Source organism: Emiliania huxleyi (genome assembly GCF_000372725.1).
Source record: "Emiliania huxleyi CCMP1516 unplaced genomic scaffold EMIHUscaffold_90, whole genome shotgun sequence".
Lineage (NCBI taxonomy): Eukaryota > Haptophyta > Isochrysidales > Noelaerhabdaceae > Emiliania > Emiliania huxleyi.
In genome coordinates this window covers 196,529-222,450 of record NW_005195300.1, presented here as the reverse complement: position 1 = coordinate 222,450, position 25,922 = coordinate 196,529, and the positions used below count along the sequence as shown (strand labels likewise).

General features: G+C 65.5%; 7 protein-coding genes across 7 annotated transcripts; 4 read left to right on the top strand and 3 right to left on the bottom strand.

Moving 5' to 3' along the window:
* Positions 1-389: 389 nt before the first annotated feature.
* On the top strand, positions 390-5,376 carry EMIHUDRAFT_466079 (hypothetical protein; the record flags this gene model as incomplete). The annotated part of the gene is made up of 16 exons (XM_005757525.1): positions 390-1,065; positions 1,111-1,277; positions 1,379-1,465; positions 1,738-1,809; positions 1,944-2,156; positions 2,383-2,475; positions 2,657-2,827; positions 2,993-3,052; positions 3,107-3,145; positions 3,726-3,756; positions 3,794-3,824; positions 3,862-3,892; positions 3,931-4,004; positions 4,094-4,173; positions 4,244-4,330; positions 4,396-5,376. The coding sequence occupies 16 exons, from the start codon at positions 390-392 to the stop codon at positions 5,262-5,264; spliced, it is 2,781 nt and encodes a 926-aa protein (XP_005757582.1). The 3' UTR covers positions 5,265-5,376.
* A 103-nt stretch (positions 5,377-5,479) lies between these two features.
* On the bottom strand, positions 5,480-7,438 carry EMIHUDRAFT_220257 (hypothetical protein; the record flags this gene model as incomplete). The annotated part of the gene is made up of 1 exon (XM_005757524.1): positions 5,480-7,438. The coding sequence occupies one exon, from the start codon at positions 7,436-7,438 to the stop codon at positions 5,480-5,482; it is 1,959 nt and encodes a 652-aa protein (XP_005757581.1).
* A 1,609-nt stretch (positions 7,439-9,047) lies between these two features.
* On the top strand, positions 9,048-13,028 carry EMIHUDRAFT_220256 (hypothetical protein; the record flags this gene model as incomplete). Its single annotated transcript, XM_005757523.1, has 7 exons — positions 9,048-9,183; positions 9,351-9,489; positions 9,658-9,746; positions 9,914-10,101; positions 10,319-10,643; positions 10,708-11,591; positions 11,667-13,028. 7 exons carry the CDS (start codon positions 9,048-9,050, stop codon positions 13,026-13,028), a joined length of 3,123 nt encoding a protein of 1,040 aa, XP_005757580.1.
* Positions 13,029-13,116: 88 nt separating this feature from the next.
* Positions 13,117-13,624, top strand: EMIHUDRAFT_220255 (hypothetical protein; the record flags this gene model as incomplete). Its single annotated transcript, XM_005757522.1, has 2 exons — positions 13,117-13,334; positions 13,426-13,624. The coding sequence occupies 2 exons, from the start codon at positions 13,117-13,119 to the stop codon at positions 13,622-13,624; spliced, it is 417 nt and encodes a 138-aa protein (XP_005757579.1).
* A 375-nt stretch (positions 13,625-13,999) lies between these two features.
* EMIHUDRAFT_220254 (hypothetical protein) lies at positions 14,000-14,770 on the bottom strand (the record flags this gene model as incomplete). Its single annotated transcript, XM_005757521.1, has 3 exons — positions 14,000-14,043; positions 14,147-14,322; positions 14,382-14,770. The coding sequence occupies 3 exons, from the start codon at positions 14,768-14,770 to the stop codon at positions 14,000-14,002; spliced, it is 609 nt and encodes a 202-aa protein (XP_005757578.1).
* A 1,118-nt stretch (positions 14,771-15,888) lies between these two features.
* Positions 15,889-18,715, bottom strand: EMIHUDRAFT_439006 (taurine catabolism dioxygenase-like protein). The gene is made up of 6 exons (XM_005757520.1): positions 18,178-18,715; positions 17,487-17,601; positions 17,036-17,412; positions 16,919-16,964; positions 16,515-16,642; positions 15,889-16,244 (listed from the first exon to the last, which is right to left on the bottom strand). The coding sequence occupies exons 1-6, from the start codon at positions 18,700-18,702 to the stop codon at positions 16,140-16,142; spliced, it is 1,296 nt and encodes a 431-aa protein (XP_005757577.1). The 5' UTR covers positions 18,703-18,715; the 3' UTR covers positions 15,889-16,139.
* A 615-nt stretch (positions 18,716-19,330) lies between these two features.
* Positions 19,331-25,016, top strand: EMIHUDRAFT_359976 (hypothetical protein). The gene is made up of 4 exons (XM_005757519.1): positions 19,331-19,417; positions 19,547-19,667; positions 19,733-19,997; positions 24,824-25,016. Exons 1-4 carry the CDS (start codon positions 19,401-19,403, stop codon positions 24,865-24,867), a joined length of 447 nt encoding a protein of 148 aa, XP_005757576.1. The 5' UTR covers positions 19,331-19,400; the 3' UTR covers positions 24,868-25,016.
* Positions 25,017-25,922: the final 906 nt, after the last annotated feature.

The following is a 25,922-nucleotide window of genomic DNA, read 5'->3' as shown; positions in this document are numbered from 1 at the left end:
GGCTCGAACCCGCTAAGCCATCCCGCAAGCGGGATGGCCCGCCACTCGAACCCGCAAGCGGGTGTACGAACCGCGAGCGGCTCGCACTCGTGACACGCAGGCGTCCGACAGACGGCGCCGGGGCTAGGCGACCGAAGAGGAACTACGGCAAGAACCGCACACCACCCGCTGACGAGCGCTCGCGGAACTGGTCCGCGGCGCCCAATAAAATAAATAAATAAAACGGACATCCCAAGCTAGGGCTGGGTCGAGGACAGACACGTCCCCACCTTTGCAGGATTTTGCAAAAGCGAGGGGGGAGGGGGCGCATCGCGGCGCGGAGAGGGCCCGCCAGGGGCGTGCGAGTTGCGCTTTTCTTCTTCTCCCTGCACCTCTTCCCAGAACCGGCCATGCTTTTCGTGGCAGCCGTGGCAGCCGCCTTCGCGCCTCGGCAGCTCGCGCCTCAGCTTAAACCGGCCCAGCGTCCTGCAGCGGTCCTGCTTGGAGCGACCGCCGAGTCCACCGCAGCTCCCGCCGCTGCCGAAGAGAGCTCTCCCGCGCCCACCGCTGCCGACCCAGCCGTGGCAACGCTCGACCTGCTCGAGTGGCCTCGGCTCTCCGCGCACGTCGCTCAGCACGCGTCGACGGCCTTTTCGCGCGAGCTGTACGGCGCTGGCATCCCGCTGCCGCGCGAGCGCGCCGAGTCGGAGGCGCTGCTCGAGGAGACGGCAGAGGCGTTCGCCATCGAGAGGAGCCTCGGCGTGCCTCTCGAGCTCAAGGGCTTCACCGACTGGCTGCCACTGGTCTCGCTGGCGTCCAAGGGAGCGGTGCTCGAGGGCCCGCAACTCGCCTCCATATCCACCTCCCTCGGGGCCGCAGCCTCTCTCGTCAAGAAGATGCGCTCGCTCGACGATGCGCAAGGCAGCAGCGGCAGTGGCGGCGGCGGCGGCGGCGGCGGCGGCGGTGCCGTGCCGCATAGGCTCCCGGCCCTCTTCGACGGGGTCGGCGTGCAGGCGGCTCTCAAGCTCGCCATTGACGAGGCAGTCGACGACGCCGGCGAAAGACGCGCGACTCCGCCTCGGAGACGTTCCGGGACACGTCCGCGACATGTCCGAGACACGTCCCCGCTAGGCGTCGTGCGCGACTCCGCCTCGGACGGGCTCGGCGAGGTGCGGTTCGCCAAGCGAGAGCTGGCGGCGGCGGTGCGCAAGAGCCTGGCGGAGCTGGTGGCGAAGAAGGGCGACTCGGTGCTGGCGAACCGTTTGCCGACGCTGCGCGCGGACCGCTTCGTCCTGCAGGCGGCCTGAGATATGGGGAGATATGGGGAGATATGGGGAGATATGGGGGTACATGATGACGCTTTCGTCTTGGGGAGAGAGCGGACCGCTCCGCCTTGCAGGTGGTGGCCAAGCAGAAGCACCGCGTGCCGGGCGTCGTGCGCGACGTGTCTGGCTCGGGGCAGACGCTCTTTATCGAGCCCAAGGAGGTTGGAGAGCCCATCCCCCATATCCCCCCATATCTCCCCATATCCCCCCATATCTCCCCATATCTCCCCATATCTCCCCATATCTCCGTGCAGGTTGGCGGGCCCAGCCCCCATATCCCCCCATATCTCCCCATATCTCCGTGCAGGTTGGCGGGCCCAGCCCCCATATCTCCCAATATCTCCCTGTATCTCCGTGCAGGTTGGCGGGCCCAGCCCCCATATCTCCCAATCTCTCCCTGTATCTCCCCGCATCTCCCCATCTCTCCCCGCAGGTCGAGGGCGCAAACACAAAGCTGCGCCAGCTCGCCAGGCGCGAGCAAACGCTCGTGCGGGCGGTGCTGCAGGCGCTAGGCGGCCGAGAGACGGCCGAGAGACGGCCGAGAGATGACGTACGTGCGGGCGGTGCTGCAGGCGCTAGGCGGCCGAGAGACGGCCGAGAGACGGCCGAGAGATGACGTACGTGCGGGCGGTGCTGCAGGCGCTCTCCAAGCGAGTGGGCGCGCCTGCCGTCGCTCTTGAACTCGAGGCGCTGCACAGCGCCGTGACGAAGGTCGACCTCGCCGCCGCGCGCGCGCGGTACGCCGCCGCCGTGGGCGGAGTGCCCGTCCGCTTCTCGGACCACCGGGCGGAGGGCGTGGCACTGCAGGGGCTGCTGCACCCTCTGCTGCTGCAGCCTGCGCCGTCCGAGCCGGTCGAGCGGGGCGATGTCGTGGCGCAGGACTACGAGCCTCCTTAATCAGCCCTTAATCAGCCCTCAATCAGCCCTTAATCAGCCCTTAATCAGCCCTTAATCAGCCCTTGATTAAGGTCGTCGTTTTAGCAGGACTACGAGTTTCCTTAACTAGCCCTTAACTAGCCCTAAATTAGCCCTTAATCAGCCCTGAATCAGCCCTTGAGTAAGGTCGTCGTTTGAGCAGGACTACGAGCTCCCGCCGCACGTGCGCGCGATCGTGATCACCGGGCCGAACACCGGCGGGAAGACAGTGGCACTGAAGAACCTCGGGCTGGCAGTGCTGATGGCCAAGGCTGGCCTCACCTCCCCCCATCTCCCCCCATCTCCCCCCGTCTCCCCCCGTCTCCCCCCGTCTCCCCCCATCTCCCCCCATCTCTCCCCCCATCTCTCCCCCCATCTCTCCCCCCATCTCCCCCCCCCCGCCCCCCCATCCCCCCCCATCTCCCCCCAAATCGCAGGCTGGACTGTGGCCCGTCTGCTCAGAGCCGCGTGGCCGCTCTCTCTCGGCCGACGCCTCGCCGTCGGCGGTCGCCGCCGTGCCCTGGTTTGACGCCGTGATGGCAGACATCGGCGACGACGGCCCGTCGTCGCACGCGAGATCAGCCGAGATCCACCCGAGATCAGCCGAGGTTGCGATCTCCTACTAGGCGACGACCAGTCGCTGTGAACAGCGTCTCTTCACACCTCTAGCTGTGAATAGGTCCCCTAGGCGACGACCAGTCGCTGGTGCGGTCGCTCTCGACCTTCTCGGCGAGCTGTGAACAGCGTCTCTTCACACCTGCAGCTGTGAATAGGTGCAGTCCCTCTCGACCTTCTCGGCGCACGTGGCGCGGGTGCGCGCCATCCTGCAGCGCGTGAGCGGCGAGTCGCTGTGAACAGCGTCTCTTCACACCTGCAGCTGTGAATAGGTGCGCGCCATCCTGCAGCGCGCGAGCGGCGAGTCTCTCGTACTGCTCGACGAGGCGCAATCTCGGGCAATCTCGGGCAATCTCGGGCACTCTCGGGTTCTCTCGGGCACTCTCGGGCAATCTCGGGTACTCTCGGGCACTCTCGGGTACTCTCGGGTACTCTCGGGTACTCTCGGGTACTCTCGGGCACTCTCGGGTCCTCTCGGCTACTCTCGGGTACTCTCGGCTACTCTCGGGTCCTCTCGGGTACTCTCGGGTACTCTCGGGTACTCTCGGGTACTCTCGGGTACTCTCGGGTACTCTCGGGTACTCTCGGGTACTCTCGGCTACTCTCGGGTACTCTCGGCTACTCTCGGCTACTCTCGGGTACTCTCGGGTACTCTCGGGTACTCTCGGGTACTCTCTCGGGTACTCTCGGGTACTCTCTCGGGTAATCTCTCGGCTGATCTCGCTCGTGCTGCTCGGCGAGGCGGACGGCGGCACCGACCCGCCCCCTTTGGTAGGTTGGCGCCGGCACCGATCCGACGGAGGGGTCTGCGCTCGGGGCGGCGGTGCTGCGGCGGCTCAAGGCGACGGCGGGCTGTGAGCAGCGTCTCTTCACACCTCTAGCTGTGAATAGGTGCTGCGGCGGCTCAAGGCGACGGCGGGCTGTGAGCAGCGTCTCTTCACACCTCTAGCTGTGAATAGGTGCTGCGGCGGCTCAAGGCGACGGCGGGCTGTGAGCAGCGTCTCTTCACACCTCTAGCTGTGAATAGGTGCTGCGGCGGCTCAAGGCGACGGCGGGCTGTGAGCAGCGTCTCTTCACACCTCTAGCTGTGAAATAGGTGCTGCGGCGGCTCAAGGCGACGGCGGGGCTGACGATGTGCACGACGCACCACTCGTCGCTCAAGACGCTCAAGTACCCGGACCCCCCCCCCCCCCCCCCTTCCCCCCTCTAATGAAGCAGTTCATGAGCCTCTGAGGAGCGGCAGGGTCACTCACTAACAGGTACTCGGACGCCGCCTTCGAGAACGCATGCGTCGAGTTCGACGACGTCGCGCTCGCGCCAACCTACCGCCTCCTCTGGGGCGTCCGACAACGCGAGAGGACGGCGAGATCACGCGAGATCACCCGAGATTGCCCGAGATTGCCCTCTAGGCGTCCCCGGCCGCTCCAACGCCATTGCCATCGCGCGGCGGCTCGGGCTGCAGCCTGACGTGCTCGACGACGCGGTCGAGTCGCTCGGCGCGGGCGAGGCGGACGTCGGCGAGCTGTGAACAGCGTCTCTTCACACCTCTGGCTGTGAATAGGTGCGGGCGAGGCGGACGTCGGCGAGCTGATCGAGCGGATGCAGGCCGAGCAGGGGGAGCAGCGGGCGCTGCGGCAGCAGCTGGTCGGCTTGCGCGACGAGGCTGAGGGGGCGCGGCGGCAGCTCGAGGCGCGCCGGCTGGAGCAGGAGGCGGCGGCCGCGGCGGAGGCGGCGGCGTCGCGCGAGGCGCTGCAGCGCGAGCTCGACGCCGCGCGCGCGCAGATCGCAGACTTGGTGGCCGCGGCCAAGGCTGGCGCCGACGGCCCCGCGCCGACCCCCTCGGCGACGCTGCACCGCCTGTCTGTGATTGGAAAGCGGGTGGCGGGAGCGCCAGAGGCGGAGGCGGCGGAGGCGGCGGCGGCGGCGGCGGCGGCGGCGGCGGCGGCGGCGGCGGTGGGCCGGGAGGAGGCGGAGGTTGGCGACTCGGTGATCGTGCGTCGACTCGGGGAGGAGCCGGTGCTGGTAGAGTCGAGGAAGGGGAAGCAGCTGACAGTGGCGTACGGCGGGCTGACGATGAAGGTGAAGGCGGCCGAGGTGGCCAGGGTCATCAAGGCCGAGAGGGTGGTGCCGCCCCCAAAGGCTGCGGGTCGCAAGGGCGGGAAGCGCGAGCGCCGCGTGACCGCGGTGCGCGTACCCAGCAACACGCTCGACTTGCGCGGCAAGCGGCTCAACGAGGTTGGCGACGACGTCGCGCACGCGCTCGATCGTGCGATGGACCTCGGCTGTCTGTACATCATCACCGGCCGCGGCACCGGCCAGATGCGCCGCTTCGTGAGGGAGCGGCTCGCGGAGGACCCCCTGGTCGCGCGGTTTGAGGATGCGCCCGAGCCGGAGGGGGGGAACGGGTGCACCATCGTCTATCTGCGCTGACACCCTTGGCTTGACTCTTGAGCTGCCATTGCGCGTGGTACCGTGCGTGTACTGCGAACACACACTGTATTACACCACGACGTGAATTGTGATTTGTCAATTTGCTACACAGAGTCACTACACGGACACGGGTCTCTCCTACAGCCGCTGAGAAAAGAGACAGCGCGCCACCTGTTCCTCTCGGCTCTCCAATCCTGGTCTCGATCTTCACCTACCTACCTCGGCCACCTTCGGAGCTGGATCGCAACCGCAGCGGCAGCGACACTGGCCCACACGACCACGGGCAGGTAATCAAAGCGGGGTGACGAGGGCGGACACCCAGCCCTGTCCCACGACAGTCCCTTCACCCCGACAGCGCTCTCAAGGTAGCGCAGGACCGACCCCAAGCGCGCCGGCTCGGAGCGCAGCGCGACGTGCGAGTCCGGCCGCACGAGCATGAGGCACTGGGCCTGCACACCGAGGACCTCGAGGGCAGGGTGCGAGGCTGGCAGCGTGACGACCGTCTCAATCACCCCACGACTGTGCGACTTGATTTCCTTGCCCAGGGCGTTGAGCTCCGCTGCTGAGAGTATTTTGACTGAGCTGAGGTTGCGCGCGAGGTCGGCGTTTTCGTGAGCGTACCCCTCGCAGAGCAACAGCATCCATCCGTGATTGTAAGGATAGAGCCGGCGCGCAGGAAGGCCTTGCTGTGCACCAGGGAGGTCAAAGTTTGGCAGTCGATCGCCGGCACGAATCCGGTGACCGACCCACCGATACAGGTTCTGCCGCCGCCTATAGCCCCCGGCTGGGAAGATCCTCGAGACTGGCAGCGGTGGGAAGGCCGGCGGCCGCTCCCAGTGCTCTCTGCTCAGTGCGCAGTCACGGTAGGAGTGAATCTGCATCGCAACCGCTCGCACCGCGGTGCCATGCAGCGCCGGGAGCATGCCAGCGAGGCGCTGCAAGCTGCCGCGAATGAAGAAGACTAGCGGGTTACGGCTAGCGGCGCCGTGCGCGGCACGCTCGATGGCCCTGCAGATGCGCTCGTCGGTGCCACGTCGCTCCGCCTCGTACGTGTCGAGCAGAGGGCCGTCGATCCTTGCCTGCCCCCGCACCACCATGGCAAGCTTCCAGGCGAGGTTGAGCGCGTCCTGCATGCCCATGTTCATCCCCTGACCGCCGAGTGGGGAGTGACAGTGGCATGCGTCGCCACAGAGAAAGACGCGGTCCGAGCGATAATGCTCGACCAGCCGCGAGTTTACCTTGAATCCGGTGCACCACTTGACGGAGCCGGGGACGACCCGTAGCTCAGACGTGCCAAAGCCGCGGACGCGCGCTATCTCTGGGACCTCGTCGTCGCGTGGCGGCCGTAGGAGCGGGCGGCCATGAGAGTCCGCCTCGCCGGTCAGGAAGCTCGCCGACTGCGCCTCGTCCAGGTCAACGATTAATAGCTGCGCCCGGGGCGAGTCCTCCGGCATAGGCATGGAAAAGAAGAGGCCGGGCGCCATGCCGCTGCCCTTGCTCAGGCCAACTTCGGTCGTGTGGATGCCGTCGCTCCAGCAACACTCGCCGAGGCCGTCAAATGTGGCATGGAGGGCGAGGAAGTTCTCGTCCATGGTCTCGCCGTCAAAGGACAACCCGAGGGCCTTGCGAATGGTGCTCCTCCCACCGTCCGCCGCCAACAGCCATCCGCAGGCGAGCATCTGCTTACCCGCTGGCGTGTCAAGCTCGCAAGTCACCCCCAGGTCGTCTGCCTCAAATGAGACGAGCTTGGTGCCGCGCTCAATCTTCATCCGGCCACGCACGCCCGGCAAAGTCTCAAAATACTCACTCAGCACCTTTTCTGTCCGCCACTGCTCTTGGGCCAGGACGCCCTCAAAGGTGTCCGTCCTGCCGCGCATGTCAATGCTCAGCACAGCAGCTTTGCCCTGGTCGGTATTCTCCCAGACCCGCGCCATCAAGGCCGTCACGGAGCCAGCCTGCATGGCAGCAACGACACGTTCCGGGAGCTGCTCGAGGGTCCGCGCCTGCGTGCCCGACGCCTTGGTAAGGATAACAGGCGCAAGGTTGCTATCAACAATCCGAACGTGCACGCCCTTCTCCGCGAGTGCGATGGCTGCCGTAATGCCGACTGGGCCAGCTCCAACCACGAGCACGTCGACCGTGGCCATCTCGCTGCTGCGGCCGTCAAAGCTCATACTGAGGGGACGGTACCCGGGTACCAGGTGCCAGGTACCCGGGTATGGGGCACTTCCCCTTCAACTCTCTTACTTATTTTATATTACCCAAAAGCAGGCGTGTGTGTGTGTGTGTGTGTGAGATGCCTTTCGGGGCCCAGAGATAAAACTTCTGGAAGCCATGCATGACCTAGTAGTGTCCCCAGCTATGGGCGTGTCCACGTTGGAGCCAGGTGTGGTGTGGGCGCGAGAATAGCTCCGCCGTTAATGGAGGCAACCGATGCGAGTCGACTGGTGTGTGTCGTCGTGGTTTCGTATCAAGAATACACACTCACTCACACCAAAAGCAGGCTCACACAGCGCCCTCTATGTTGGGTCAAGGGCGCCTAGAAGAAGGCGCCGCCCCCCGAAGAGGAATCCCACCCGTACCCCGAGCCCCCGTCGTAGAGCACGTCGAAGGCGTCGTCGCCGCCGGCGCCGCCAAAAGCCCGGGGGGGCGTGCTCGGGCGTTGTCGTAGTCGTAACTCTCGGTCGAGTGCAGCATCGACCGCTTCCTCGAGCTTGTTTTAGGTTTGTTGTTGGCAAATCAACCCTCTTTACGTCAGAGTGGGACCTACGCCGCGCCGGGTAAGGGGCGCGCGCCCGGTCCTCGACGGAGCCGCGCGCCCCAAACGACCCAGGCGGCGAGTAGTCGTCGTTGAACCTCGGGCATGTAGTTGCCCATAGTTAGCGCCCGCCCGCCCCCCCTCCTCCGTCGCCTCGCAAAAGAAAAAGAAAAAGAAACTAAAAAACGAAGCAAAAGCCGATCGCGTAAACGGCGTCACAATTCTTTTTCAAAATTCTTTTATTTGTTCGTCTGACATGACTTCAACCTGATTCAACGCAGCATTGCAGCATCGCCCCACGTCGCCCGCCGAGGGCCCAACTTCGGGATCGTGTTTCTTTGGTTAGGGACCAAAGCGCGAAGGACCACTTTTGGGTTAGGGACCGCGGGCGACAGGTTAGGGACCGATCGCCGCCGCTCACGCCAGCGGACGGCCACCATCGGTGTTTTTGGCTTCGCCACCGTCCAAAGCGTGCGCAATGCGCTCGCCGGCATCGAGCGAGCACGCTTGTCCGACGAGCGGCTTGCTGTGCGGACGGCTTCTTGCGGCTCTCCTAGAACCCAAAAAAGCACGATTCTGAAGTTGGGCCCTCCCGCCCCTCCCCCGGGGCCGCCTTTGCGCGGAGCCCCTCCTCATGCACCAGAAGCACCTCGAGGCTCTGCAGCTGGCCGAGCAGGCAGCGCGCCCGCGACGGCGGGTCGCTCAGCAGGGGAATGGGAGGGGCGCACTGCGAGATGGAGTGTAAGGCGCATCGGGCCGCATAATAAGCGGCGCGATAACAGCAACAACCAGGCAGAAGACTTCTTTTCGGAGAGGCCCTTCCTATTCCTTTGGCGGTGTGGCGCTGGCGGAAATCCCAAGCGTGTGTATCGCGCGCCTTGCGGGGGGGGCGTGACAGTCTCATCGCCGCCGGAGCCCAAGCGTTTGAGGGAGCCGCTGTTGAGCAGAGCCGCTGTGAGCAGAGCCGCTGTTGAGCACATTGCTGCCGCCACCTCTGGAGGCCGACGCCCAAGGAGCAGTGCGTGATGCCGAAGAGTGGCGCTACCGCAACCTCCATTCGCGCTCGAGCTCTTGCGTGGGGCAAGCCTCGGGGAGCGAGAGCGGCTGATCTCTCCACCGCGGCCGCAGAGCAAGAGGACGGTCCCCAGGACGACACGACAGGTCGTCCAGCTGCCTTCGCCTCCTGCCACCCGCCAGCACCGCCTCTACCACCGCCTCGTTCCACGCGCTCCGCGTTGCCGCCCCTGCCGCTGCAGTTGGTAGGGCTCTCTATCGCGCGCCCCGGCGCCGTCCGATGCCTACTCACGGTCGCGCTCTCCCCGGTGCAGGAGATGCTCAAGTGGGCTGCGCCGCCTCCAAGAACAACGAGACGGAGCTGCTCAAGCTCAGGGACGAGATCCAGTCGCTCAAGGACGAGATCCAGTCGCTCAAGCAGGACGAGATCCAGCCGCTCCAAGACGAGAACCAGTCACTCAAGGACGACCACGATGCGGGGGCGGCTTCGACCGCGCCGGCGATCACGGCGCCGACGGCGGGGGCGGCCTCGTTTGCGGCGGCGACGGTGGCCGTGCGCGCGCCCCCGCCGCCCCCACCGCCCCCGCCGCTGTCGCTGCCGTACCCGCCCCGTACGGGCAGCGGTGGGACCGACATCGACGTCGAGCCACGCGCGGAGACCCAGGCCGCGGCCGCAGAGCAAGAGGACGGTCCCCAGGACGACACGACAGGTCGTCCAGCTGCCTTCGCCACCCGCCACCCGCCAGCACCGCCTCTACCACCGCCCCGTTCCACGCGCTCCGCGTTGCCGCCCCTGCCGCTGCTGTTGGCAGCGCTCTCTCTCGCGCGCCCCGGCGCCATCCGATGCCTACTCACGGTCGCGCTCTCCCCGGTGCAGGAGATGCTCAAGTGGGCTGCGCCGCCTCCAAGAACAACGAGACGGAGCTGCGCAAGCTCAAGGACGAGATCCAGTCGCTCAAGGACGAGAACCAGTTACTCAAGCAGGGCGAGAATCAATCGCTCAAGCAGGGCGGGATCCAGTCACTCAAGCACGAGATCCAGACGCTCAAGGACCAGCTCAGCAACGTCGGCACGCCTAGCGCCACCGCCCCTTCGCGCGACGGCAAGGCCGACGCATTCCCCGCACCGCCGCCTTCGCCACCGCCACCGCCCGCACACACCGCCGCCGCGTCCGCCGCCGCCTCCCTCTCCTCCGCCGCCGCGTCCGCGTCTGCCTCCCACTTTTTCCGCCGCCGCGCCACCCTCCCCACCGCCTTACCCCCTCCCCCTCTCCTCCGATCAGGTCGACGCGGAGTGGGGCGTCGCCGGCTGGGTGAACTCCCTCGCCCTCGCCGAGGTGGTGGCGGAGGCGCTGAAGGAGCCGCCCGGCACCACCGACCCATTCAAGTACGTGCTCAGCCTCACGCTCGCCGACCTCGAGGAGAAGCTCGAGGCGGTGAAGCTGGGTGGACATGCCGAGACCCTCTGGTCCGCCATTGAGAAGTTGCGCGGCCAAAGCGCCGCGACCGGGGCGGCGCTGAACGCCAAGTTCGCCGCGGAGGGCGACGCGTTCGAGATGGGCTTCGGCGGCGTCGAGCAGTTCTACGGAGGCGTGCTCCTGCACGCCAGTAGCTTGCCTACCCGACCCACCCTCTCTCACCGGCCGCCCCCCGTCCCCGGACCGGTGAGCAGGCCTCGAGAAGATCATCGGGCCGCCGCTTATGGTGGAGGGCTCGCTCCTCAAGGCCATGGAGACGGAGCACTGCAAAGAGAAGGATGCTACCCTCCCTTTCGCCACCTCCAACGGCATCGAGGGCGCAACCTCCAAGCTCGAGTGGGAGTTCGTCGTCGCGCCGGTCGAGGACCAGGATGGCCGCTACGCGGAGCGCGGCGGCGACTTCCGCACGGCTCACCGCGAGTGGTGCCGCAAGCCGGAGCCGCTCTCTGTCTTCGAGAAGAAGATGGCGGACGAGATGAACCCGAGGCTCGTTGAGGCGGGGCAGGCGCCGCTCACCAAGGAGGAGCTGGTCGCCGGCCGGCTGTACACGGGGCCGATGTACGAGAAGTACAACGGCGTCCTCCGCTTCTCCTCAGCGCGCGGTGCCGACGGCGCGGTGCTGCTGGAGTACGCCTCGATGGAGGAGGTGCCCTTTCTGCAGAAGAAGTGCGGCTGGCTTAACCTCGGCGAGTGGGCTGCGACGGCGGCGGGCAAGGGCGAGGCCGCGGTGCGCTGGACGTGGCACAACCAGTATTCGACCACCATCCACGCGATCAACTCGATCATCGTCAAGCTGTCGCCGCTGACCAGGATAACGCCGCTCTACCGCGGCTGGAGGGGCGCCACGCTCCCGGAAGCCTTCTTCAAGCCGGACGCGCTCGGCTTCCGCGGCGGCGTCGAGTACGGCTTCTCGTCGACCACCACCGACCGCGCGCAGGCGGTGCACTACGCGGAGGGCAAGGCGTCGACGGTGCTCGAGCTCGTGATGGGCATGATCGACCGCGGCGCCGACTTCTCGTGGCTCTCGCAGTACCCGCACGAGAAGGAGACGCTGCTGCCGCCGCTCATGGGCCTGCAGGTGCGCCAACCCTCCGACCTCCCCCCCCCCTTCTCAGTCTCATCGCCTCCACCTCCCCCTTCCCGACACCTGCAGGTACGTTCGACGGGCGTGGAGGGCAGCACGCTGGTCATCCAGAGCAGCTTCTCCATCAACATGGCCTCGCTCACGCTCGAGCAGGTGGCGGGCAAGCGCAAGAAGCTGCTCACCGACATGGGCGCGCAGATGGCGGCGGAGGTGCGCCGCGGGGTGGCGGAGGGGGCAGCGGAGGAGGCGGCGCAACTAGTGCGCGTCCGACTCGGCCTCGAGCGATGCGCGGACGCCGGAGGCGCGGCAGACAAGCGGCTTGGGGCGCCGCTCGGCGACGAGGCAGAGGCGTACAACAACGACCCGCGCTTCCAAGCGGCGGTGAGCGACGCGCTCAAGGTGAAGCGCGCGGCGGTGCTTGCGGCGACGATGCAGCACGGCGGCGGCGGCGGGCTTGCCGCGGCGATGGATGCGGCATTGCCGCTGCAGGCCAGCGGCGTCGATTTGACGGGGCTCGACCTTGGCAGCGACGATGGTGCGATGGTGGGAACGGTGGTCGCGTGGATGGAGTCTGGGCCGTCGGCGCTGATGTCGCTGACGCTTGACTGGGGCAAGGTGTGCGGCCGCGTGCGGGAGGCGGTGCTCGACGTGGTGCGGACGACGCGTACGCTCGTCGCGCTGAGTGTGGGCGAGGAGGGGGCGATGACGCTCAACCCGCAGCAGCTCTGCGGGCGCGAGGCGATGACGTCGCTCGATTTGTCAAACAAAGGCTTCGGACCCGGATCGGCTGCCGTCATCGCGGCGGGTCTCTCGGTCAATGCGGTATTGACCGAGCTCGACCTCCGCTACAACGGCATCGGCGACGAGGGCGCCGTCGCCCTCGGCGAGGCGCTGCGCGTCAACGGGGTGATGACCAACCTCTCGCTCGGCGGCAACCGCATCAGCGACGCCGGCGCCAAGGCGATCGGCGAGGCTCTCGCGGTCAACGAGGTGCTGACCTCCTTGGACGTGCGCTTCAACGGCCTCACCGAGGAGGCGACCCTCAGCATCGTGCATGTCGAGCGGCAGCGCAACAAGCTCACCTCGCTGGGCCTGGCTAGATGCGGCATCGGCCCGACTGGCGCCGCAGAGATCGCCGAGTACGTGTCGGGCAGCGGGGTGCTGACCTCCTTGGATGTGAGCAGCAACAAGATCGGCTTCACTGGCGCCACCGCGATCGCCGACGCCCTCAAGGGCAACGGGGTATTGACCGAGTTGAAGCTCGGCGCGAACAAGATCCGCGGCGAGGGCGCCAAGGCGCTGGCATCCGCTCTTCGCGTCAACGGGGTGTTGAAAGCCCTCTACATCGGCGCCAATGGTTTGGGCGACGAGGGCGAGAGAGTGATTCGAGATGCGGTGAGCGGGCGGGAAGGGTTTAAGCTCCAGATGTGAGTGGGCTTTGAGAGTGGAGTAGGCTCTGAGAGAGGAGTAGGCGCAGGGAGGTGCATGGAATCGGACCGTCTTACTGTAGCGCTTTGGAATGCGTGTTTTTCTTTTTGCGTTTTTCAGCAAGGTGCTGACCGACTTGAACCTCCGTCGCAACAACATCCGCGACGAGGGCGCCGCTGCGCTGGCCTCCGCTCTTCGCGTCAACGGGGTGTTGACCACCCTCAACCTCCACCTCAACAATTTGGGCGACGAGGGGAAGGGAGTGATTCGGGATGCGGTGAGTGGGCGGGTAGGGTTTGAGCTCAAGATGTGAGTGTGAATTCTGGTCGAGTGGACGGCGCAGGGGGGCGGTGCATTAAATGACTGGTGGTGCGTGATTTCTTTTTTACCTTTTCAGCAGGGTGCTGAAAACGCTAAATCTCTCCCGCAACTACATCGGCGACAAGGGCGCAAAGGCGATCGGCGCGGCTCTGCGTGGCAACGGGGTGCTGAAAACCCTCGACATCGGCTACAACAATTTCGGCCCCAAGGGCGTCGCCGCGATCGCCGAGGCGCTGCGCGGCAACGGGGTGCTGACCCCACCTTCAGTGAGTGAGTGAGTGAGTATTCTTGATACGAAACCACGACGACACACACCAGTCGACTCGCATCGGTTGCCTCCATGAACGGCGGAGCTATTCTCGCGTCCACACCACACCTGGCTCCAACGTGGACACGCCCATAGCTGGGGACGCGGGAGGCGGTGCGGAGGGTGGGGTGGAGGGCGGGGTGGAGGGCGGAACGGAGGGTGGCGTGGAGGGTGGCGTAGATGGTGGCTCAGCGGGCGGCTTGGAAGGTGGCGTGGATGGTGGCTGAGAGGGGGGATGGAGGGTGGCTTAGAGGGCGGTGGTGGCATGGGTGGCGGCGGTGTCGGTGGCGGCGGTGACGACGGGGGCGGCACCGATGGCGGCGGGGACACGGAGCACTCGGTGCAGCTAGAGCAGCCGTTCCAGCTGCAGAGCATATCCCACGGGTCCGTCTTGATCGCACAGTACGGCTTGCACGCATTGCACACGTGTCCCCGCAGGCCGAGCATCCGTTCCATGAGCACTTTGACGACCATGGTTGCGTCTTGGTCTCACAGAACGGCTTGCACTCGGACTCGGCGCCGCACTCGGAGCAGCCGTTGCAGCCCTCCCAGGTGCACTTGTCATCCCATGCCTGCGTCTTGTCCTCACAAAACGGCTTGCACTCGGACTCGGCGCCGCACTCGGTGCAGCCGCCGCAGCCGGCCCAGCTGCACCGGGCGTCCCAGGGCCTGGGGGATAGCAGATAGCACGCGCAGCGAGGGAGCCGGCCGCGACCATCATGGGGAACAGCAATGCGACCACCACGGCGTCGGCGCGCCCGAGGCGCGTATACAGCACACACGCCTGGACGAGCCACGCGGCCACAACAGCGAGGAGCGCGGCTGTGCCTTCTCGGAAGGAGAGGGGGGAGGCGCCGACGAGGGCAGCGAACACGAAGAAGGCGCAGCGCAGCGCGTTGGAGCGGAGCAGGTCGACGAAGGGCGGCAGCGCTTCGACTGGGAGAAGTGCCGTGATTGGCTGTTGCAGCCAAGTGCGGACCACGAAGCTGGCGCAGAGCAGCCAAGCTGCCGCGCGCCGCCGCCCGCACCACCAGAGGTTTGCGCTGGCGGCGATGAGCGCGACGAGTGCGACGTCTAGCTGCTGCACGAGGCCCAAGCTGACCACGGGACGCGGCATCGGGACCAGCAGCTGCGAAGCGTTGGGCGGCGGCGGCTCCTCTGGCGTGTGCGTCGCCTCACCGAGGAGCGAAAGACCAGGCTGCAGCGAGCGACGCGACGAGCGCGGCGAGGGCGACCTAAGGTAAGGTCAGGTAAATTTCTCCACATGCAATGTGGTGGGGCAAGGGGCCAGGCATCCCTCGCGACTCCAGGTCTAAAAGATAGGAGCCCCACGGCGACACACACACACACACACACACACACACACACACACACACACACACACACACACACACACACACACACACACACACACACACACACACACACACACACACACACACACAGAGAGAGAGAGAGAGAGAGAGAGAGAGAGAGAGAGAGAGAGAGAAGGTGTGAGAGAGAAGGTCCACGAATTTGAACAGCGTTCCTTGAACGATATCGGTGTCGAAACACCGCTCTGACAGCGCTCACACAGCTGTGAGCAATCCTGTACCATGCGGAATCGACCCTACTCGAGTATCCAGTGCTCAAGCAATCCTGTCACGCGGCGCGGGCACTATGATGCGCCGCAGATCTTCAGTGGGAATCTGCCATTCATCGACTCCCTTCGCGGTCCCTGCCCCGCCCACGCCTCGCTGCCCCACACTTTCACACTTCGACTCGCCTCTCGTTCCGCCCTGTCCATCTACCGGCACGCTCACACGGCCGACCCCGCGGCACGCAGGTCCCATGCCCGCTCCCTCGCAAATCAACGCGCTGCTCGTGTTCGCGGGGTTGGCGTACCCCACCTATCTCTCGGCCCGGGCGATCGTCACCCAGCAGTCGTACATCAAATTGAATTGGCCCGCAAACCACTTGGTGCCGTTCGTGTGCTGAGCCTCCAATTCTGACGGTCTTCGCTTGGGCGGGGACCGGTCAGAGCTATTAGTGCCACGAAAGAGTGGCTGCGCCACGAGGCCGACCGATGCGGTGTGCGGAGCCTAGGCTCCCCACCGGAGCCAGTGGCAGTGCGGCGGCTCGCGTGGCGGGCGTGGCCGGTGGCAGGCGGCAGCCGCCCCAGCCAGCCACGCGGTCGCACGCCGCCATGGCGCGCGCGCGAGCTGCGTGGACGTGTCGTGTGTCGACAGTGTGTGTATAGTTTAGTGCGTGTGCGTGTATCGACTCTATCGTCCGTGTGCTGTCACAACGAAGGGAGTTCATCAGCCCGGCCGTCCATCTCAGCGCCCGTCACTCGCTATCTAGCAGCCTCACAGCGAAAAGCAGAAACTCAGTGACTCAAGTCTCAAGCGTCTCACTGCACACTGTTCCACGCTCGGCCTCGAGCCCATGCTGCATGCGCATGGCGTTTGGCGTACCGCCCCGCCACTAGCTGGCTGCGCCCCCCGTCAGAAGGCCGAGTTGAGCACGACGTTGAGCAGGTCGCCCGGCTTGTTGGCCGCGCTGTCGTCCTGCAGCTTCTCGTCGCCGAACCAGGAGACGGCGTGCAAGCGGTCGCCTGCTCTCGGGGAGACGTGGGGAGGTATGGGGAGGTATGGGGAGGTATGGGGAGATGTGGGGAGATGTGGGGAGTTGTGGGGGGAGGTATGGGGAGGTATGGGGAGGAATGGGGAGGTATGGGGAGGAGGGATGGGGAGGTATGAGGGGGAGGGATGGGGAGGTATGAGGGGGAGGGATGGGGGTGTGTGGGGAGGTATGGGGAGGTACGAGGAGGTGTGGGGAGGTGTGGGGAGGTGTGGGGAGGTGTGGGGAGGTGTGGGGAGGTCGCCGTCGAAGATGTCCCGCCCGTGCAGCACGCGGTAGTTGTCGCAGAGCAGCACCTCGCCGGGCTGCATCGGCACGGTGACGATGTTCTTCTCGGACACCTCGTTGATGTGCTGCAGCATCTCGCCTGTTCACAGCTGCAGGTGTGAACAGCGCCTCTTCTCCGACACCTCGTTGATGTGCTGCAGCATCCCGCCTGTTCACAGCTGCAGGTGTGAACAGCGTCTCTTCTCGGACACCTCGTTGATGTGCTGCAGCATCTCGCCTGTTCACAGCTGCAGGTGTGAACAGCGTCTCTTCTCCGACACCTCGTTGATGTGCTGCAGCATCCCGCCTGTTCACAGCTGTAGGTGTGAACAGCGTCTCTTCTCGGACACCTCGTTGATGTGCTGCAGCATCCCGCCGGGGATGAGCGAGAGGTCGCCAAAGTAGATGTCGGTCATGCCAACCTAGACGGTTCCTGGAAGGCTCCCAGAAGGGTGCTAGAAGGGTCGCCAAAGTGGAGGTCGGCCATGCATACCTCGGGCGTGCCGCACGGCCTCCGCTCGCGCAGGAAGCGCGCCTGGTTGTGCAGGTTGCAGAACCACGCCGGCCGGCCGGTGGCGGGGTGGCGGTTGACCGGAGACTGCGCGTTCTGCACGGCCTGCAGCCGCATCGCGCGCCCGTCCGTCCCCCAGAGCATCTCCAGGTCCATGTCGAACTTTGGCGCGACGCCGTCCGCAACCATCTGCTCGAGCTTGCGCATCGCCGCCTCCTTTTGCGGCGGCGGCAGCTTGTCGAGCAAATCGAAGTCGAGATTCGACACCGAGATGCGGACCTTCCGCCTCACGATCTCGCGGAGCACCTCGGGGTCGAGATCGCGGAAGATTGCCTCGCCGTCCGCGAGGAAGAAGTCGCCTAGAAGGCTCCTGGAAGGCTCCTGGAGGGTTCCTCGCAGAAGATTGCCTCGCCGTCCGCGAGGAAGAAGTCGCCTCCCCAGCCGGTGGCGGGCTTGAAGCAGACGAAGGCGCCCGCCTTTGCCGTCTTCTTGAACGTGCTCTCGTTGTGCAGCCCGATGTAGTGCTTCGAGAGCGACTCCTTGTTGACCTGCGGGGGGGAGATATGGGGAGATATATGGAGATATGGAGAGCGACTCCTTGTTGACCTGCGGGCACAAGAGGCGGTGGGGGCGACGGCGGCGGTGGTGAGGACGGGGGCGAGGGAGGCGGCGAGGGTGGAGGCGGCGAGGGCGGAGGGGCCGGCGGTGGCGGCGGCGAGGGAGGCGGTGGCGAGGGAGGCGGCGAGGGTGGGGGCGGCGAGGGCGGAGGCGAGGGGGGCGGAGGGGCCGGCGGTGGCGGCGGCGAGGGAGGCGGTGGCGAGAGGCGGGCAAACGGCGGTCAAGCCCTTCTTCTCCCTCCTCGTCGCCGGAGGCGCCTCCAGGGCGAGTCGCTGGAAGTGCGGCGCCAGGCCGCCCCCAACGCCTTGCCTCGTTTGCGCCTCCGGCAGCAGCGGCGGCAGCGGCGGCGAGTGTGGTGGTGGCGGCGGCGAGGCGTCGGTGGGGTATGAGGCTAGCGGCGACGAGGGTGGCGAGGCCGGCGGCGGCGTGAGGCGGTGGCGTGGGAGGCGGTGGCGTGGGAGGCGGCGGCGCGGGAGGCGGCGGCGTGCAGAGGTGGCGGCGCTCGCCTCCTCGTACAGCGCGTCGTCTTTTGAGAGGAACTTGCGGAGGCCCGAGGTGTGGAGCGGGTCGAGGCACGGGTCGAGGTCGAGCGACTCCCAGAAGGAGCGGAACCCGTCCGCGTCCTTCATCAGCTCGAACCCGCGGAACCAGATCGTCCCGTGCTTCTCGAGCGTCGCCTTGAGCTCCTCGCGCCGCTCGACAAACCACGCGGCGCCCGCGGCGTTGGCCGCCTCGGTGGCGTGGATCTCAATCGGGCAGACGGGCAGACCCTCCTCCCGGTACTGCTTCTGCCACGCCTCGATGTCGATCTCGTCCGCGTCCCATATCGTCGGCGGGCAGTCGGGCAGCGCGGTGCCGATCGCCGGCGGCGAGTCTGCGCGCACGAGCTCTGCGACGGCCCGGACGCGGCCGGAGGTGCGCTGCGCCGCGCCGGCCGCCGGCCGAAGCGTCGGGCCGACCGTCAGCGCGGCGGCGGGGGCCGCGGCTAGCGCGGTGATCGCCGCGATCAGGCGTGTCCTCCGCATCCCCATTAGCTGCAAAAAATCTTTTTTTCCGAGAAGAATTGCGACCTGCGTTTGCTCGACTTCGAGACGTTCGGCGGCTTCGGGGACGGCGTCCGCAGAATTCTTCGGCAGGCGGCGGACCAGCTGAGTAACAAACTTTCGCACGCTCAGCACCTCGATGAGGTCACATGGACCACCAAGAACTGGCACGGGCTGCAGATGCAGCGCTTGTCTGTCGTTCTCCACACCGCCGTGGCGTGGCAGACGGTGAACGAGCTAGCGTGCGGGGACAGCGGCATTGTGCACGGAGCTAAGTGCATTGCCGTTCTTAACGGAGTCGCTTAGGCGGCTCCGGTGGTGTGCCGGTGATAGTACTAGCACGCGCCAGTTCGCACCTGTGTCGAAGCCCAAATCACTTTCTGTGACACATTTCTTGTTGGCTTCTAAAAATCTCTCTCCCAACCCGCCGGGAAGGCAGTGACTCAAAGAGGTCGAGTCGCACTAATGGGGTGTCTCCGAGCTTACTAGAGCTCTGATATACGGCCCTGACAGCTGACAAAAGCTTGAATATTTCTTTTTTCTCCTTGCGGGGCTTGGACGCGGCTGTTGCAATATCGGCGGCTAACTCCGAAGTTTCAGAAGGCAAGCCGTGGTGCCCTTTACTCCTGTCGGCTTCCTAGTCGGCTCCCTTGTCCCGAACGGCCTGATCATCAGCCGGAGAACCGATGCGGCCATCGACAAGGTCGCCGCCTCTGCGCCACTGCCTCATCGCCACCAATCTCTCCGCCACCACCCACTCCACCTCCGCCCTCGACGCCACCGCCTTCGTCACCGTCGATCACTTATGCCACCGCCCTCCTCACTACACCAGGTCACTTAAGCCGGAGCAGCGCGCCATCCTGGAAGCCACGTTCGATCTCAAGACCACGCCCGATTCGTTCCTCACTCGACGTCTCGCGGAGGAGTGCAACCTGAACCCGCGCCAAGTGCAGGCGCGAGCTGCGAGCGGACCGCCCGCTCCACGCACAGCGTCTGAACCTCCGATTCGATGGCGCAGGTGTGGTTTCAGAACCGCCGCCAGCGGCTGCACAAACGCAAGAGAACCGTCAGGACGTCATCGCCGTCAGCGGCCGAGCCACCGGCGAAAAAGGCGGCAGCGGAGCCCGCGAGGAGCGAGCCCGAGAGGAGCGAGCCGGTCGAGAGTGAGTCGGTCGATAGCGAGGCGGACCCGTGCTCGCCCGCGCTGACCTTCTACACGGACGACTTTGGCGCCGAGCTCCCGCTCCTGTGGCTCGACGAGCTCGACGTCGGCACGGCGTGCGATGACTTGGGGTCGGAGACGGAGACGACCATCAACTCGCCGGCACCTCAGCGGCTGGACGCCGAGCCGCACGCCTTTGCGTTTGGCAGCGGCGAGCACCTCTCGACCGCGGAAATGCTCTCTCTGCTTGAGCTCACCACAGAGCCGCTTGGCCGCTAGCGACATCTTTGAGTCGCATCGCGCCCTGCGGAAAGGCGTGCAGTGCGTACCATCTCCGCGACCGGCCACGTCGTGGCCGGGCGGCCCTCACCCGTGCCGCCGCCGCCCTCTGGGAGGCTTGTCCAATAGCTTGCTATGCAACGGTGTTGAGGAGGACTACGTCTATTTGTGTGCAGCTACGTATCGCCCGTATGCTCGAGACAGAGCGGGGCGTCCGCATACGTCTCCCCTGTGCGTGCGGGGCCATCCATGCGAGAGCCTGTGAGAGGGTACACTATAGGGTCGAGCAGAGCACTGTGTGCCAGACCTCCTGTGTCGTACGTGTGTTGTCGCTCTTGTTTAGTAGAGTGTAGAGGCGTCGCGCACATCGTAAGGGATGTGTGCGCCCTCTTAAAAGACAACAATCAGATCCGGTACTCAACACCGCTGCCGCTAGTAACACACAGTGTCTCGGAGACGGCGCCTCTCAAGAGCAGTCATACACCCTTGGGTAGGCGTCGCGCTGCCACTCGGCGATGTGAGAGGGGTAGGCGCCCGAGCGGTCGTAGAGCTTGACCCCGGTATAGTCGTACCCGCCGTCTGAAACGCTTGTCGCTGACTCTACGCCAGCGCCATCGACTCGGTTCCACCGCTCAAAGGTGCCCTCAGTGGCGTTGATCGGTGTCGCGATCCACTTTTGCAGCCTGCGTCGCCCGTTTCAGGAAACGTCCACGATGGAGGTGATCTCGTTCTGGTCTCCAAAGTGGATCTCGCGCGTCTGGAGGACACCGGTGTTGTACTGCGTCACCAAGTCAAAGGTCCCCAGCAGGTTGGCGCTCACCGTCCAAGCGTCATACTTGAGCGGCCTGATTGAGTACACACGGGAGGTGTCATTCCACGCCTCTGGCGAAGGACACAGCCACCAGCCGAATGCGCCCGGCACGATGAGGGCCAGCACGAAGGAGGCCGAGAGCCGCATGTCGGTAGCCCGTACTCGAGTCGATACAGGACGGGCTGTACTCGAGTCGATCAAGGTGGTGGGGTTGCCAACGAGGTTTGCCTCTCGCACCCCGTCTGTTTTCCTTTCCTTTTTTCTCTACAGCACCCTCTCTTTTCCTCTCTATTTTCCCGAGAAAACTCCGTGGAAATCGTCAATTTTTTGGCTCTGAGCCGAGTCTGAGGCTGGTTTGGGCCCAAAATCAGCCAAATTTTAGGCCAAATCGTCAAAATGCCGGGAATTTTGCGCAGAACCCGTGTATACCTGGAAATTACCCTGCGACCGCCTGGGTGTTTTGTCGATTTCCTCAATTTTGCCTCAGATTTTGCCCCAGACCAGCTCTCAGTACTCAGACTCAGGGAAACTCGCGAGTTTCTAGAATGGAGCACCAAACACCCTCTGTTTTCCCTGGAAATTTCCGGAAACGCAAAGTGCTGGGGACCCTCTGTTTTCCTTTTTTTTTCCGGAAAACCTCGTTGAGCCCAAGGGGTTGGGCCGCCGTGCGACCACTCGCGACCACTCGGTTGCGTCACTATTCCCTCTTTTCAGTGTATGTAGCTCTTACGAACATACCCGTAGGGGAACTTTCCCTTTCTTCTATTAACAACGAAGGCGCTCTCAAAGAAAAAACCTACTGAAGCGGCTTCAGGGATTTTTTATCGCGATGTCCACCCCTCCGCGCCGCTCGCGCCGCTCGCGCCGCCTCGCCTCCGCCTCCACCGCCCCCTCGCCAGACACGCCGCCGCCCACCCGCCTCCTCGACCTCCCCACGGACCTCCTCGTGCGCGTCGTCTCTCGCTGCGACGGCCCCGTTGACATCGCTCGCGTCGCGGCCGTCTCGCTCCTCTTCCACGCCTCGCTTGCGCTGGAGGGCATCCGCTTGTGGGCGCAAGAGCGCGGCTTCGAGCTGCCGGCGCTGCCAGAGGGCGAGAGCTGCGCCGTGCGATGGCTGTGCTTCGCTGCGCTGCTGCGCGAGTCCAACCCGCCGGCGAGGGCGGCGGCAGGCCATCGGCACAGCCTCTTCATCGACGGTGAGGGGCGGCTCTCGTCGTGCGGCAGTGGGGCAGACTGTCCAGGGCTGCTCGGGCACGGCGATGAAGTGACGCAGCTCAACACGCCGACCCGCCTCCCTTCCCCGCTGGGCGGAGAGCGTGCCGTGAGCGTGTCGGCTAGATCGTACCACAGCCTCGCCCTCACCGCCGACAGTGTCGTCTGGAGCTGGGGCCATGGAGGCTGCGGCCAGCTGGGCCACGGCGACGGGCAGAACCAGCTGCTGCCCAAGAAGGTCGAGTCGTTGGTGGGGCAGCGGGCCATCGCTGTGTCGGCTGGAGCCCGCCACAGCCTCGCCCTCACCGCCGACGGAGCCGTTTGGAGCTGGGGCCGTGGAGTTTGGGGCCAGCTGGGCCACGGCGACGAGCAGACCCAGCTGCTGCCGAAGAAGGTCGAGGCCTCGGCTGACCAGCGCGTCGTCGCTGTGTCGGCTGGATACGTCCATAGCCTCGCCCTCACCGCCGACGGCGCCGTCTGGAGCTGGGGCCGTGGAGTTTGGGGCCAGCTGGGCCACGGCGACGAGCAGAACCAGCTGCTGCCGAAGAAGATCGAAGCGTTGGCTGGGCAGCGCATCATCGCTGTGTCGGCTGGAGGATACCACAGCCTCGCCCTCACCGCTGACGGCAGCATGTGGAGCTGGGGCAATGGAGGCGGCGGCCGGCTGGGCCACGGCGACACGCAGCTACAGCTGCTGCCCAAGAAGGTCGAGGCCTTTGCCGGCCAGCGCGTCGTCGCTGTGTTGGCTGGAGGCGGGCACAGCCTCGCCCTCGCCGCCGACGGCGCCGTCTGGAGCTGGGGCTGGGGCCACGCTGGCGTCTTGGGCCACGGCGACGAGCAGATCCAGCTGCTGCCGAAGAAGGTCGAGGCCTTGGCTGACCAGCGCGTCGTCGCTGTGTCGGCTGGAGGCGGGCACAGCCTCGCCCGCGCCGCCGACGGCGGCGTCTTTACCTGGGGCCAGGGCGAACACGGCTGCCTAGGCCACGGAGAGGACCTGTCGAACCAGCTGCTGCCCAAGAAGGTCGAGGCGTGGGCGCCGGGGCAGTGAGAAGCCGCGCAGATGGGCAAGGAGGGGATGCTCAGGCTTCTCGCGGAACGAGGAGAGGATTCGGTTTCTTGTTTCTTCATCAGTTAGGGACAAAAGACAGAAAGAAAACGGACATCACAAGGAAGGGCTGAGCACTTGGAGTGCAGCGGTCAGTAAAACCTCACATCCAGGGCGCACTTGGAGCACTTGGAGTGCAGTCATCAACCTCACATCCAGGGCCGGGGAGCTAAGAAGCGCACCCAGCGGGCAGGATGATCGGCATCGGGCTACGGGCTAGAGAGCCCTGACCCCTAGGGGGGTGCGCGTTCGCAGGGAAAGGGCCGTTTAAAGTAAACACGGGTCCCCGAGGGTTAGCTCTGCGCTCCGGGTTTCCCCTAGCAGCGGAACGCCCCCTCTACTCGGGGCTAATAGACACCAGACACAGCACGACAACACACACATTCCTCACTGACATCACCGCTCGGAACCCCCCGCTCCGCGCACGATCTCCTCACCCCCACTCCGAGGGGGGCCCTCCCCCCCTCGGTCCTCCCTCCTGTTGCTGTTCGCCTTCCGATGGTTACGCGACGACTGTGGGGCCCGACCTCCCCTCCTAGCCCTCTTTGGCCGCGGCCCCGCCGCCGTTTCGTCCTCTCTGCCCGATCCCGCTGACTCCGCCTCCGGCGACCCCGCTCCCGACTCCCTGGGCGAGGACATTGGGTCGCACCCATTTTTTCCTCAACTTGTTGGGCGCACGTCGTGCCAGCTGTCGGTGCGTCTGTCGGTGTCGTCCGTCGGTGTCGACGTGGTTTGCTTGCCTCCTCGGGCTCCACTTCGTTCCGTCGCTCGCTACCGCATCCCTTAAACAGCCGCCGCTAGACGCTGCTCATGTCGCTATTGACGGCGCTGGTCGCTCTGGCAGCCGACCCAGTGCCTCCAAGCAGCAGCTCCGGCCCCGGCCCGGGCGGCGCTTCCGCCCGGCACCACCACAACTAGGGTCAGCCCTTCACGGGCTGGCCGCTCGGCGACCTCGAGGAGCCAGGAGCGCTGCTGGCCGCCGCGGCGTCGCTCGCGCGCCGGGCGGCCAACGGCGACAAGGAGCTCATCTTCATGGCGACGGGCTCGGACGCCAACTCGCTCTCCGTCACCAACAACAGCCTCGTCACGCTCGCCGCCCTCGGCCTGCGCAGGCACGTGATGCTCCTCGCCGACGGGTGGCAGACCTGCGAGGTTCTGCGCGCTGTGCTCTACGGGCCGTGCTTTTGGAGCTCTCGCATGCTCTTCGGCGGCAGCCGGCGGACTCGATCACGCTGCGCAAGTTCTGGGACTTCCGCTTCCGCTTCTACTATCAAGAAGAAGTACACACAGAGAGTCCCTCTGACGGCACACAACCCTATAACTGCGTCATGACCAGCCTGCCATGCGTCGCCGGTGCCGCATTCATCGCAGTGCTTCTTTAGCAGGCGGTGGACTGTCGGCGGCGAGGACGGTCGCATTTGCGCGAGGCGAGGCGAGCATTCAGACGCGCTGCATGCGCCATGACTCGCGCCAGCGCGTGCGGAAGCTCCTGGCTGAGCGTTGAGTCCAGGCGAGTTGTGCTGGCCACGATCGCTACGCCAAGCCGAGCTGACGCGCCGAGGCGCCGGCCAGTCGCAGCCGTGAGGCATGCCACAGCAGCAGAGGCACCTGCCACCCATTGGGCGGGCAGACAGAAGGCCAGGGCAGCACTGGCAAGTGCAACGCGCCTCATGTCGGAGAGCGACCGTGCCTCGTCGCCGCTGATGCAGATGTAGAGTTTGTTGTAGAGATTTCACGTTGTAGAGCGCCTCTACACCGCTCTACAACGCACGCGCCTCGTCACGCGGCGGATGTAGAGCTCTACAGCTCTACAGCGCTCTACACTCTACATCCTCTACACCCTCCCTCAGCACTCGAGGCGTTGCCAACGCCCGTCGAGGAGGTCTTGAGGAGGGGTGTCCAGAGCTTGACTTCATTCACTTCATCGCATCCTCCCGGCCCCCTGCATGGGGTTCTGCGAGGTCAGTCTTGTACCCCTCATTGTACTGCCGGGTGAGATCCGGTTTCTCCTTGTCACCGTGCACGACCGGCGCGTTGGCCGGGGCGCGCATTGCGTCCGCCCAGGCGGCGAGGACGCCGTCGTGGGGCCGCCGGTGGTGGGCCTTGTTGTTGTTTTGTGTGTGCGCGCGCGTGTGTGCGTGCGTGCGTGCGTGCATGCGTGCGTGCGTGCGTGCGTGTGTGTGTGTGTGTGTGTGTGTGTGTGTGTGTGTGTGTGTGTGTGTGTGTGTGTGTGTGTGTGTGTGTGTGTGTGTGTGGTGTGTGCAAGTCGACTGGTGTGTGTAAAAAACATAAGAAATACCCGCAAAACGCGGAGCCCGCAGAAGCTCGCTTTACGTGGATGCGGGCTCGCTTTACGTGGATTCCAAGCGGCGGTCAGAAACGCAAGCTAAATCACCACCAACACGCCTCCACTCCACGATGCTCGCCAGCCTCCACAGCAAGCTCGCCAGCCTCCTCGCGATCCTATCCGCCGTCACCGCCACGCCGCAGTGCCCGCCCGCCGGCTGGGAGACGTGCTCGTCCGCGTGGCCTCCGCCCGCCGACGGCTACTGCTGCTCGGCCGCCGGCTGGCTCGGCAGCACTGCAGCTCACTGCTCCAACATCAACGCCCTAGACGAGTGCTGCTCGCTGAACGACGA

Excerpts from the sequence above, each read along its gene's own strand:
- EMIHUDRAFT_439006 (XM_005757520.1), bottom strand. The coding sequence starts at position 18,702 with ATGGGGATGCGGAGGACACGCCTGATCGCGGCGATCACCGCGCTAGCC. Across the intron at positions 16,965-17,035 it reads GGCCGTGCGGCACGCCCGAG|GTTGGCATGACCGACATCTA; the intron begins GTATGCATGGCC and ends GGAACCGTCTAG. Across the intron at positions 16,245-16,514 it reads GGGACATCTTCGACGGCGAC|CGCTTGCACGCCGTCTCCTG; the intron begins CTCCCCACACCT and ends AGAGCAGGCGAC.
- EMIHUDRAFT_359976 (XM_005757519.1), top strand. Across the intron at positions 19,668-19,732 it reads TGAACCCGCGCCAAGTGCAG|GTGTGGTTTCAGAACCGCCG; the intron begins GCGCGAGCTGCG and ends TCGATGGCGCAG. Across the intron at positions 19,998-24,823 it reads CGACGTCGGCACGGCGTGCG|AAGCCGAGCTGACGCGCCGA; the intron begins ATGACTTGGGGT and ends GATCGCTACGCC.